This window comes from Ornithodoros turicata, chromosome 10 (genome assembly GCF_037126465.1).
Source record: "Ornithodoros turicata isolate Travis chromosome 10, ASM3712646v1, whole genome shotgun sequence".
Classification (NCBI taxonomy): Eukaryota; Metazoa; Arthropoda; class Arachnida; order Ixodida; family Argasidae; genus Ornithodoros; species Ornithodoros turicata.
In genome coordinates this window covers 2,681,983-2,695,289 of record NC_088210.1, presented here as the reverse complement: position 1 = coordinate 2,695,289, position 13,307 = coordinate 2,681,983, and the positions used below count along the sequence as shown (strand labels likewise).

The 13,307-nt window shown below is 47.4% G+C and overlaps 1 protein-coding gene across 1 annotated transcript; it reads left to right on the top strand.

The window, feature by feature from the left end:
* Window positions 1–3,365: 3,365 nt before the first annotated feature.
* On the top strand, window positions 3,366–9,274 carry LOC135370493 (DNA-binding protein Ikaros-like). The gene is made up of 3 exons (XM_064604254.1): window positions 3,366–3,563; window positions 4,527–4,701; window positions 8,952–9,274. Exons 1-3 carry the CDS (start codon window positions 3,366–3,368, stop codon window positions 9,272–9,274), a joined length of 696 nt encoding a protein of 231 aa, XP_064460324.1.
* The last annotated feature ends 4,033 nt before the right edge of the window (window positions 9,275–13,307 follow it).

Here is a 13,307-nt window from a genome sequence, read left to right as displayed (position 1 = left end):
GGATTTTAGCCAACAACTCCTTGATCAATTCAAACGCCTTGTCAGCCTCGGCGTTCCACGGCAGCTTGTTCGGTATGCGCCGATTCGTCAGGTTAGTTAACGGGAATACGATTTCGAAGTAGTTAGGTATGTAATCACGGTAGTAATTAAACATTCCTAAAGTGCTCCTCAAGCCTTTGTTGTCAGTCGGTGGCTTGAGCTTGAGGATGGCTGCGACGTTCTCCGGGTCCGGCGAATGATTACCGGAGCCTACACAGTGACCTAAATACTTTACTTTAGGCTCCCTTCCCAGGAGTTGGAATGCATCGCGATGTCATCATTATACACACATGTATATTCCCTGTGATCGCTCAACAGCTCAATCATCACTCGCTGGAACGTGGCAGCGGAGTTCCGAAGCCCGTAGGGCATTACCTTGCATGCAAACAGCCCTAGTGGGGTGGCAAATGCCGTGTATTTCTGAGATTCTGGGTCAACTTGTAGTTGCCAATATCCCGGAGTCGTATCGAGTAGATATGAAGCGCGACTTGGCCACTGTATAGACCAGCTCTGTTATGTTTTCCATAGGGAACCTATCCTGCTCTGTAACCGCACTCAATCGTCTATAATCTACGCACATGGGCATGGTGACGTTCTTTTTAGATACGCACGCAATCGGGTGCGCGACTCTCTATCGGGTATATACAACCTGTCTTTCTACTTACCCTCGTAATGCGATGGGTACTTTGTACAGTGGACCTCTTTCTAGCCTAGCTCCCAGAACTAAGCGTATATGATGAGTCTCCACGCGGCATTTTCCTGGTCTTTCACTGAATACGTCTCTGTATTCGGACACTAATTCCTCAATTTCTTGCCTTTGCTCGCGGTTCATTTGGCTCGCGGATTCTCTCGACATCTTCGGATCTTCTTGCGGATGGGGAACAGGTATCATGTTTATTTCTCGGAATTCTGTATCTTCCCCGAAGATAACGCCAACCGCGTCAACGCGAGCGACGTAGCTTCTCAACTTGTTTGCGTGCACCCATCGTTCGCTTCCATCGGGCATTTTCAGCCTGTAGCTGTCGGGTCTGACCCTCTCTTTGACCTGCGCTGGTCCTTTCCATTTCGCTTTCAGCTTGTTTGCGGATTCGTGATCTAGTACTAACACTTTCTCCCCGGGTTGGAACTCCTTCGCGCGGGTTCGCATGTTATATTTACTTGCATATGTGTTCTGTATGTGTCCTACCCTCTCCGACACTTGCTTTGTCATTTCTGCCATGCGTTCTCGAAGCTGACTTAAATATTCCCCAGCCGGCAATCCTGCTAGTGGCGTCCAGTTGCCCGTCCATGTCTGCTACAGGATATGAAGGGGACCGTGCGGAACCCTGCCAAACATTAGCTGGAACTGCGACACCCCAATAACTTCATTGGGTACCTTCCGATATGCGCACAAGAGACATGAGACGTAGCGGTCCCACTCTCTGCCTTCGTCTGCTACGACATGCCGTAGCATAGCCTTGAAAGTGCCATTCCGCCGTTGGACGATGCGGTTACTCTGTGGGTGATCAGGGGTCGAGAACCTAACTTTAATTCCCATCCTCTCGGTTAACTCTTGCGTTAGCTTACTGGTGAAGTTCGTTCCCTGATCACAACACACACGCTCGGGCGTGCCGTACCGCGCGAACACATCAATCAGCGCATGACATGTAGCCCCGGCTGTCAAAGAACGGAGTGGTATAACCTCGGGCCATCGCGTGCAGAGGTTTATCAGGCATAATGCGTACCGATGCCCACGGGCAGAAGGGGGTTCGAGGGGTCCAATACAGTCTGGAACACGACTATCTCTATAATACACGATCATCACACTCGCACCTAGCCCGAGCGCCGCTGATGTAGTTTCGCCAAGCGGCCGCCGCGCGTTTGTGGCGCTGAATACGGGACCCTCGGCAGACGACGCATGCTATGCGGATACCGTTGCTGCCGTCATTCGCGCTTGGTTCTTGCTATTTTTCACGCGGTGGACAGTGTTTGTCTCCAGTGCATGGTTTGTGCATGGTGCAGATGTGATGATGTACTGCACCTTCCCGCTTTGCAAGCCGAAGAAAGCAGTGTCGAACACAAGTATTTCATTCCACGAGTTCAAATGCTGTCTTACGGGAGAAGTGGCTCGAAATATATCGCGGCGTCTTGACACCAGTAACTTCATTGCGAATTGCGATTGTTTCATTTCATATATAGGGTGCACTTTTTGGATCGCAGTGTGTACCATAATAGTTTTATCTAATATAGCTGAGTATCTTTTACGCATCTCTCTCTGAAAAAAAAAAAAGAAAAACGAAGCTGGCCTCCGAACCGTGGCCTCCGACCAGAGGTGGACATAAATGCATTTTTTTGATATTTAAATATAAATACAAAATACTTTGTTGAAAGGGTTGTTTAAATACTCTTCATAAATACTTTTCGATAGGAGTATTTAAATATAAAATATACAGTATTTAAATGCCGTAACTAGTGCCATAAATACTGTGATGAAGATGTCATCTGGAATTACAGATAACGATGAACATAACAACTAGTCAGCAAAGAAAAATAGCATTTACTTGTTAGATTATCACCGTAATTTTAATATTAGAAGTTTTTGACTGCATCACTTAGAATTGTTGTGTTCGGCCGTACAATCAGATTCGCAAAGGAGAACATCATCTTCACTGGTGCCGATGAGCAAAGGCTTGCATTAAATTTGATGAAGATGCTTGGTACAACAAAGTAATCAGCCGCGACCATTGTCTGCAACAACCGAGAAAAACTCTCCATCTAAAATCGTTTTTCGCCTGCATGCTAGCTCGAACTCTGCGTGTTCTCGGCATTTCAAGGCCGAAGACTTTAGAATCGGCGCAAAGCGCAAAGTTCTCAGACGTGGCAACGTGGCTACTGTACGGTACATAGTGCGCGAGTTTCACAGTTTTACATGCCACCTGCGCTTCAGAGCACAGCCTATTTCTGAGTATTTAGTTTCAGAACCCTTAGGTCTACAAGAACAGAGAACCTGCGACAATACACAAACATGTACGCTGGAAGAATTAACCACAAGGCCCACTCATATTGCACACAGGTGAGCTACAACAGGCGCTCTTCTGGGTCCCGCAAGTGGCGCCCCTGGCGGGAGCTCCGCGCGTAAATATGGCACTTCCGTTCCTCGAGGCGCGCACGGAACTCCCATAGTCGAACGGGCGAGTGTTATGGTCGTGTGTTATGGGCCTGTAGCTCTCGGCCAGACGGCGTTGCGATCAGCGGACGATAGCGCCGCATGTGGAAGCAAATCGAAACAATGGTCCGCACTCAAGAGTGTTTCGGTTTCACGGGTTTCGCTCTGGCGCAAGCGAGCAATGTATCGCATCCTGCGTGGGTTTGAAAAGCTGGAGGCCATTGACGATTTTTTCAGAGAATCACACCTTTCGAAGAGCCAGTTACTAGTCAATGTTTCCGGCGTCGACGAAGCATCGGACGGTAACGAAATCGTCGTTAAAGCGAAGTGCATTTCGGAAGAAGTGAAGGACAGCGTGGTTTATAACGTCCGGTTCGAGGTGAGTCGGCGTGATCGTACGTAATATTTGTTAACTGTACATCAAAATGATATACCTGATCAGAAAAACATTGAATGCACATTTTACACGCACTGAAAGTTGATTTAACTCGATTTCGGTACCTCTCCATCACAGGTGTCCAAGTGCCAGTAAACAGTTTATGTTGTGTCGTGTACCTGTAATGCGGGAATTGCGGGAAAATGTAAGCACGCGGCAGCAGTCTGCTGCTACCTGAACAAGGAAGAAGACGCGACATGTACGGGCAGCCACAAAAGAGGGGCAAGCCAAGCTCAAAGCCGCAGGCGTGACATGACAAAGTGTATCACCGACTTATTTCCGAGTTCGTATGTATAATGTGGACAATGTGCTTTCCTTTAGACCGGAGCTCGGGTGCAGACCTTTCATATTGTACCGAAAGGAAAGTTAGGTAGCAAGCGAGCTGGTGGTGACGATCCATGACTTGAAAACCCGAGACGAGGTAGACAAAAACAGACAAACACAGTTTTTGTGTTTGTGTTTGTCTGTTTTTGTCCCTACCTCGTCTCGGGTTTTCAAGTCATGGATCTTTCATATTGTATTGTTAGAGCTGACGAGGCTTCAATCACCTCTGCTGCATCGTTGATCATTTGCCAATGATCTTTCTCTACTGAATGCTGCTGCTGTACCCTGCTGCATCGTTGGTCGTTGGCTATTCTGTTTATGGTAATTCTTCAGCATTTTATATGTTTCATCAACCAGTATTGTACCGTGTACCTAGTACGGTGCCTCAAAACAATGCTTTGCTCTTGGTAATAAACAGCTTGCACCTGATATATTTCTCCTTGTTTGTGTAATGTTTACCTGTACAGGTATATCAACCAAATGTCTCCCCGTTGCAAAAAAAAAAAAAAAACCGCCTGGTGATATCATTCACGCGTACCCAGGCATAGTTGTCCACTCGCTGAGGTCCTTGAGTCTGAACAGAGGGACTGTAAAGAGGTTCTGAACGGCATTTTCGACAACGTAGTAACGGGAGAGCAAAAGGAGAATCTATTTGATCTCCTAAAGGTCATGAGAGGGACACGCACGGTGTTCCATTATAGCATTCTAACAAAAATGCCAGGGGGTAGCTTCATGGCGGGTCTCTTGGAGAACATAAGTAAGTAAGTAATAAGTAAGGAAGGTCATTGCTTTTTTCGAAGTAAACGTCACACTGCACGAAGACCCTCGAACATAGCAATAAGAAGAACTGGCGGGAGTATGCCTACAGTAAGCCTTTCATATTTCCCTCTAATCTGCATGCGTTATGTTAGAAAGTAATAACTGGTTGGCAGAATTTGTGATATATCCAAGTAAATTTCTACCGCAAGTGGTTTGGGTATAGCTCTACACTATCTCCAGGCGGAATGGAGAGCGGAAACTTCGCGGCGTTTTTACGGTGTACAGACGCAATTAACGCTTTCCGCCTTTCTGTCTCCCAAGGTTTTCCGAGGAAGCGACAAAACCTTATTTTTTGACGTTTTGGAATCTGGTTATGGTAGCCGACGACGCAACAGTACTGTGTTCCCGATTTGTGTTGTGGTTTGCCGTGCGTTGGCAATCTGAAAGGCGGCATATTTAACCACGATACATGCTTTGCTGCCTGGCTGTGCGGACCAGTCACTGCTCCCGCTCCCGCTTGGGTCCCGATTGGCGCTCGCGTCGCCGGGCAAACTTGAGCGCAACAGGCCTATAGAGATGGTCGTGCTAATGTCTCGTTACGCAGTTTTTATGTCGCACTATACTGTCTACGTCACGGCAGCAGATCGAATCGCGCCTACGCCGAGATTACACCGCTTCACACCACGATGATTTTTCCCGGTTCCTCGTAAATTGAACGGCGCGGAGATAAGACATCGTCCCGCGGAAATTTTTTGCACATTCGCTCCCGATAGAGTTCTGGATTAATTAAAGGCACGGTCGCCCCCGGAAACCCATCAATGAAACCGATGCCACTGTGTTCGGGATCGGCCCACTATCTACTCGGCTACTTTTTTTTTATCTAAAAAGTACACAAATATTAAAGGAAAGAATATTAAGGATCATCGCTGACCTCGTAAATGCTTCAGCGGCGTGACGTCATTCCGTAACGGGAGGAGTGAGAGGGCGGCGCTCAGAGGAGAAAGGCGCCGTCGGCGTGACATTCCTTTTCTCAGGGCCGCGTCCTCATTGGTTCTGAGGGAATGACGTTCTCTGGTTTTTCCAGAGAGGGAATTCCGGCATACTCCAAACTTTTGTCGTCTGTTCTTGTCATGTCACCGAATCACAGACAAACTAATCCACTATTTCGCGTGAGATCTTCTATACCGTGGTCCACGGGAAATGAAATGGAGTTTTGAACTGGACTGAAACGGGTGCGACTGTCCCTGTGAACCGTTTCGAGCGATCCTCAGTATCTCTTCACCGCGCCTTTAAGTGACCAAAATGTGCTCCTTTTCTTTAATATGGTAGTGTACGGGGCAGCGTGTTGTTCGCTGTTCAGTACAAATTAGTCACAAGTAACATAAGTCCAGCCTGGTGTAGAGTACGGCAACGGACTTTCTTATTGTTAGAAATGTGTAAATACGACCCGGTCCTAGTATGGAATGGAGCTGGAACAACGGGATGAACGCCGTTATAACACTCATACGCGTAACACAAGTAAAGGTATTCGCACTCTCACTGGTGGCAGTAGATTCCAACGTTAATACCAACACTTATGTCTCAAAGAATTGCCCTATGGCTGCAGAAAGTTCCCTCTCGAAACATCCCCACATGTCCACTGTAGAAAAATCCCGTCCTTGTAACGAAGAAGTACAGACAACGAAAGGGACCTCAACAGACTCATTGCGGCGCATAGAAAAAGTCATGCCCCGTCTGAACACGTAATTCCCCAAATTTCATTTCCAGGCCAGCGTGGAAGCTTCGGTGCGTTAAGTAGCGGCTCCGGAGCGCGCTCATTCTTTTTTTTTTTATCAAACTGGGCATCTCATTTTGCAGAATGTGGCGCTCCTATTCGCAAGTCAGAATGCTCCTCCACACTCCTCTCCCGTTGGTCCGTCAGAAGACGACTGTCCCGGGAAAAGAACACTCAGTGACACCCAGGGGCGCTTTGCACACGCAACCCGTTTAACTGATGCGCCGGAGCATGCTCTGCAGAGCCGAGCTGCTTGACGTCCCCTTACGCGTCAGTGCCAGAAGTCTACTAGACTTTCGTGTTAGCGCCCCGAAGTAACTGTGGCTATAAACGGGGGACAGCATGAAGCAGAAGGGAAAAGGGGGTTAGTATGCTCTCGAATGTATGCCGGAAAGCCCCAGACAGAATAACTGCGCTAACGGGAATCGAACCCGTCTGATTGCCCAGTCTCTGCGTGGAAAGCGATCACTATGACACGGGAGCTGGTAAATTGGAACCTCAGCCAGAATTGGAGCCTGTAGTAGTGATGCCATGAGGAATAGACCTCTCCCTGTTTGTAAACAAATGACGTCATAGCGTTCGACAGCGCCACCAATTTGGTAGACTTGAACTGCGCTCGAAGCTAGGGGCGAACGAGGTTGCGCCCGAACGCCTCGGTCTTGAGGCGATTACGATGGTCCCTGGAAGGGACGCGACCTTCGATCCTACTTTCCTGTCAATATACGAGGTAGTGGACAAGCGTCCATTCGTGGAATCCAGCCCTCCCCTTCCGATTTGTTTCTGTTGCGGTCTGTCTATCAACGTCATGATGACGTTTCTCGGGTAGAGGTCCATATATGAGCGTACCCTTCTTTATTATTATTTTCTCTTTTGAGCGTTATCTCGCTAGGACGCATGTTCTTGCTTTTTTGAAGCGTGGATAGGAACAACACTAAACGGAATAAACGTGGTTCCGGCGGCGTTGCTGTGAGACGACTCGCGCACTCCCACATAGCCGTTGTTCTACCCGATTGGAATGGCAAAGTAGAACGTGACCATGTGAATGTACTGGCTCTTCTCTTTTTAGTTATTTGAAATTCGTAGTCGTAGTTCTGTAATCCAACTTTCAGAGTGCTTTCAGTGGGAGCGATAAACAGTGCAATATAAGAGCACAAGGACCCTTCCATCTTCGGCGACACAACTACAGAACAAAATTTGTAATCCTTTCTCAACTATTCAGCATTCTTGGGTCAAAATGTAATAACCAAGATCCATGTGGTATATGGTCCAGTCACGTAGTTATGCAATTTTTTAAATCGTGACCTCGACAGCATCCGAAGTGTCCGTGTTTCTGTGACCTCATTACTGGGCTCATTCATTAGTTGGACCATGCTTTTTTTTTTCTTGTTTTTTTAAAGCTGCGTTGGTCATTTTGGGATCGGTTTTCTATTCACGTATTTTGGAGTAGCCTGACCCAACTTTGTCGGATCTCACATCTGGATAATTTAAAAAAAATCAATTCATCCATCAAAATATGGGTCAACTTCGTGTCAAAATGACCTAGTAATTTCGTAAACGCTGCTTCGTTAGCTGGTAATCGCTTTGTGACGTGATACTCCTGCATATAACTCGCCCTCGACAGTATACAGCTTTCAATATGGTCAGTTTAACTGTGAAGTTTTTAAAAGCTATAAACTTTCAGTGACGGAACAGCGTCAGAGAAAGCGCTCCGTCATCCCCTGATGTTCTGAGGCTGGAACACGTAGAAAGGAGGGCTGGGTTCCACGAATGGGCGCTTGTCCGCTGCCTCCTACTGAAAGAAAAGTAGGACCGAAGGTCACGTCCTTTTCAGGGGCATTCGTAATCCCCTCAGGACCGTGGTTTCCGGGCGTGACCTTGTTCGTCCCTATAGCTTCCAGCGTGGTTCAACTCTACCAAATTGGTGGCGCTGTCGAACACTATGACGTCATTTGTTTAGGAACAGAGAGAGGTCTATTATCCAGCTTAGAGTCACTAAACAAGCTTCCAGAGTGTCGACACTGAGGTCCAAGGCAGAGTAGGAGCGCCATCTTGTTTCCGCACCACACCGATATCATCCCCATTTGAGGAACAAAGACGGCTAACATAATGCTCCCTGTGGAATAGAGAAGCCTGTATGATTATTGTGCGATAATCCATGTATTGTCAACCAGAGCGCCCCGAGAATGTCAAGGTGAGCTCGAGGCCGTCAACTGCTGCTTGCAAACGAAAGGAACATTTCACCCGCGCACGATAGATGGCATCGTGCGCGTGGGTAGCGTGGCGCGGGAACAAGATGGCGCATGCTCGCTCTTGGAACTCAGTGTCGATACTCTGAAGCGTAGCTTATATAGTGACTCTAATCCAGCTAAGATTGGACGTTTTCCGGGGGAAAAAAAAAACATGTTCCCAGATAGATGTCGTGAAAATGGCTCCTTGAGATTGCCCCCGTTTAATTGTATACGTCGTCGTTTCAGAAGAACGGACGCCTCTGTTCGCACCCCGGCCAGTGATTCCTCGGGAAACAACCTTGCACCTGTGCAGCTTCTGTCCGTGCTCGTCCAAGCTGAAGGCGAACGTGGTGGCGCACGAGAGAACTCACACGGGCGAGAGGCCCTTCAAGTGCCGCTTCTGCTCTTACGCCGCCGCGATGAAGGACACCCTGAGGTTGCACGAGAGGAGACACACGGGGGAGAGGCCCTTCAACTGTACCCTCTGTCCTTACGCAGCCATGAAGAAGCAGCACCTGACCAGTCACATGGAACACAGACATAAGATGGTGGTCAAGAGGAAACGTTAGTGTGTTTGTGTGTGTGTGTGTCTTCTACACAGTACACGTGGCATGTACTTAGTGTCAGCATTAAACTGGGAAATAAAACCGTAGGAAGATGACGATTTTGATGGTCTCTGGGTCAGATTATGAATTATACGGCTAGGGTTCCGGGTTTTCGGTTTCAATCGAAAAACACCGAATACAGATGGAGGACATGACAAAGATACATTGCTGCACATGCCCTGGAAGTTGTTGATGCAGATCAGAAAACCGTATAGAAATACGATGGTTGTGGAAAATGTCCGTTTATTTTTCCGTTAGCTGTAAAACGCCACCGCATGCGAACAACGCTATGTTGAATAAGCGTCGTGCGGAAATATTACATTGTGATTTCTGTTCGCCGATAACTGTCGGGTAAAGCCATGCACATGCCATGAGAAACGCCGAAAAACGCCGATTTCGTGAAAATCGAGAAACGCCGTAAACACGCTGAATCCGCCCAAAAAATAAAAGCCGGTTGCGATTTCCATTCGCCGATAACTGTCGTGGAAACCATGTGCACTACAAGAAACGTCGATTTCGTGAAAATCAACGAACGCCGGAAAACATACGCCGAATCTGCCCAAAAATAAAAACCGAAAGCGCGGAACCCCAATTATGGCCGATGGCGAGAACAGGTCACGAATTACGGCGTCTCATGGCTTTCTCAAATAAGGAGACAAACTCAGCTGTGATGTACACAGTGGCTCACATCACTTGCAGTAGGGATTTGGATGGGACTTTCACCTTGGGGTGGAGGGTTGGGAGTTCCATAGGAACAGTGATCGGCCGTCTCAGCCGACAACCGTGGCGCGTATTCACGTAATAAATACTATCCATATATCATTTTTATTGAAGGCTACTGGAGGAAGATGAGCTGCTTTGGCACGCGCTGGGAATAAAGTGTTCAATTGTATAACATGATCTCTGTCAGCCTCGCCCGTCTCTAACAACGTTGTAATAGCTCGGCCGGTAGGGGGTGCGGGAGGTGCCGAGAAAATTTCAGCCACGGGGTGCCAACTTGTCTGTGATGAGCTAGTACACCGTGCCTACGGAGGAGTGGCCTCCAAGGGAGACTTCGCAAGGATTCGACAAAAAAAAAAAAAAAAAAGGTGAGCATCATGCCGAACACGCATTACCCCCTTGATACCGAATACAACATTACCATTAATTTTGCGGGAGTAAGTATACTAGTTCGTAAATGATGACAATAGCAAACCGAAATGCGAAGAGCAGAAAACAGAGATCCATATACTGACGGCGGTTCGTCCGGAGGAGAATTCCGTGAAGTAAACCCAGCATTGCCGCCTGCTTACTTTCTCCCTTGCTGGATTCCGGATGACGTCAGCAGTGTTTGCTTTCAGCGCCCTCTCGCTTCAAAGAGGCGAACTGCTCGCTTGGTAATAATTCGTTTTAGTAAAATCTGCGCAGTTTTTGACATATATTTCGTACACATGTTCCTGACGTCCCAGAGATTACGGATATGCCACAACATTTGTGGTGATTTTGTTGCGGAGTCCCACTTCAATGGACGGTTTTCATATTCGCGTCGCCCCTGGCAGCGGAATGTCGAACATTATGTCTTTCCCCCGAATAAACATGGTGACGCTTTTCGGACTGGCATGTTGCGTGCGAAAGAATAAGCAAGGGAAGATTGGAAGAAGAATGCGGATAGAGTGAAAGCGCATTGTGCTCATTAGCAGTACAAAGAGTTTTTCAAATGTAGACCGTGACCATAAAACAGATTATCTCCCCCGAATGAACATGACAGTCGCCCGCAGGTGGGTCCATAGCACGGAGGAGAAGTAAGGAGACCGAACTCCGCTGGAAAACGACGTCGCAATTCCTCGAGTCAATTGTTGGCCTCGGCGCGGCGCTCGCGTTTCCTCCGGTACTAGCTCCGCGAAATCGCCTGCACGGCTTGTGGTGGAATACTCTATTACAAAGCGTTCAAAACGAATGTTTGTTTGATAAGCATAAACAACGGTGTCTCCAGTAACGAGTCAATATTTTCTGGTCAGCTACAATTATTTTTTATTTTCATTTTTTTTCAGTTTCTGCTACTTCGTATTTTGTCTCATAGATGGAAGCTACCTGTCGGGTAAAAATGAAATCGGAAATAGGAAGACAAAAAAAAAAGAACAAAAAAACTAAACTTTAATACGTAAGATAAACGTCTGACATTGCCAAAGGTGTAGTGTCGAATGCCTCCGACGGAATCACCCGTCGCTTCTCCCCGACCGTCTCGGGTATCGTGCCCTTCTCTCTCTGGTGCGCGCGTACTTCGACCGCTGCGCTAACACGCTAACATAACCCAAAGGAAGCAAACGTTGTTCCGAAAAGCTACATTTGAATGGTACGGAGGAAAGAGTATGTTAGAAGCTCTGTAATCGAAAGTCGCCGGATGCGATCTTTCTGGAATCGCGCGTTATGTGGGTCGTCGCATAAGCCTGGACTTAGAATGTTTTATCTCCGTACGTGTCAAGCAATTAAGAGACCTTTGTGTGTGTGAGTGCAAGGAGGTGCAGGACGCTCTGATGATGGGATACGGTGGGGTTCTGAAGGTTCTGGCACTTAGTTTCTTATTTCTTGACATGCATGCCAATCGCTCGGTTTTGGGAACTGCAAAAGAAAGTCGGGATCTAGTCTCTAATTTATGTTGACGAACACTGAAATCTTGAACAACACTTACTTCTACAATACACTATCGCTTTGGTGTTCAGTTGCAAGTTACTTCTGTACAAGCATGCTGCTCAAAGCGTTGCACCAGGGATTTTACCACCACCACACACACACACACACAAAAAAAAAGAAAAACAATACTGCACCACCACCAATATATACCTACCAGAAAAGCTAAAAAGCCTCAATTCCAGTAGATATGGGATTCACCCCCCTCCCCCGGGTACACCGAGATGAAAATCGTCTTCGAGATCCCTTCCTTAAACAGGAAGTGCATGCATTGAATCCTGCACCGCGCGTGTGCAATACCTGCGACAGGAGTGCGTTCTTGTACCTTGGTATTAAATTCGTGTATGGTAGCATGCGAAATGTAACTCTCTATCCCAGCGGATGCATCACAATTACGACAAAAGGCTCCTGTTTCCCCAAGCGTTGTGCACAGCGGCTGGTAGAGACGCGGGCGACAGAGCTCTCGCGCAACAGCTGGAATGCAAATGCGGATTAACCACCCCAATGACATCATTACCCTACATGCGAGGTGTTTCCGGGAACTAATAGTGATCAATGCAAACCATTCATCAATGTATCAATGTACATGTCGTGGTCGTGCGTTGGCGGTGATGTAAATACCCGTACCATCCTTTACGATGTCGGACAATAACCTTTGTGCTTCTTCAGGTGACGTGTTTATCTCAAATAATCAAAGAAGAAGAGAACAGCTTGTTGACTGCAACAGCACCACGTTTACGGAGACATTCAAGCCGTCAAGCCAACGCGGAGCCCCCTTCACGGCGGCTTCCCCGCATTCTAAAATAAAATCTTATCGCCTTGCACTACGAAAAACTGTAAGCGAAAAAATCACAGAGAGATCGTTCCTTGATACACGACAAGCGTGTTTACTTATCAAAATATTTTTTTCTACTTGCACTGGACACACAAGTACATCTGAAAGAGTGCATTACAGCAACCTTATTTCAGAGGAGCAAGTACCTGACCAGAGCCGTATATTAAAAGGGAGTCTGGCCATTAATGGGTCATGCCTATACCTGAAGCTCCACGCACTTTTTCAGCTTTCCGACCAATAAAGTCTTGAAATATGAAGCCTATCCCCACTATATGCCCCCTTATCCAACATGGGCAGCGCCATTTTGGGTGGCAAGTGGGTTGGATGGGATTGACATGGATACCTCTCGTAATCTGCAAAAGTAGTGGATTGTTGGTGCAAATTTGATGAGCGCCACCTAGGGAGCGTAAGGCACGTCGGGAATTGTCGTCTGCTTCCGTCGTTGTACCGCTGCCGGCAGCTCGCAACGGCTTCCACGAGGGTTAGAATTGACGG

Coding starts and splice junctions, on each gene's coding strand:
- LOC135370493 (XM_064604254.1), top strand. CDS start 3,366: ATGTATCGCATCCTGCGTGGGTTTGAAAAGCTGGAGGCCATTGACGAT. Junction 3,564..4,526: donor TTTATAACGTCCGGTTCGAG/GTGAGTCGGCGT, acceptor GAGTCTGAACAG/AGGGACTGTAAAGAGGTTCT. Junction 4,702..8,951: donor GGGTCTCTTGGAGAACATAA/GTAAGTAAGTAA, acceptor TCGTCGTTTCAG/AAGAACGGACGCCTCTGTTC.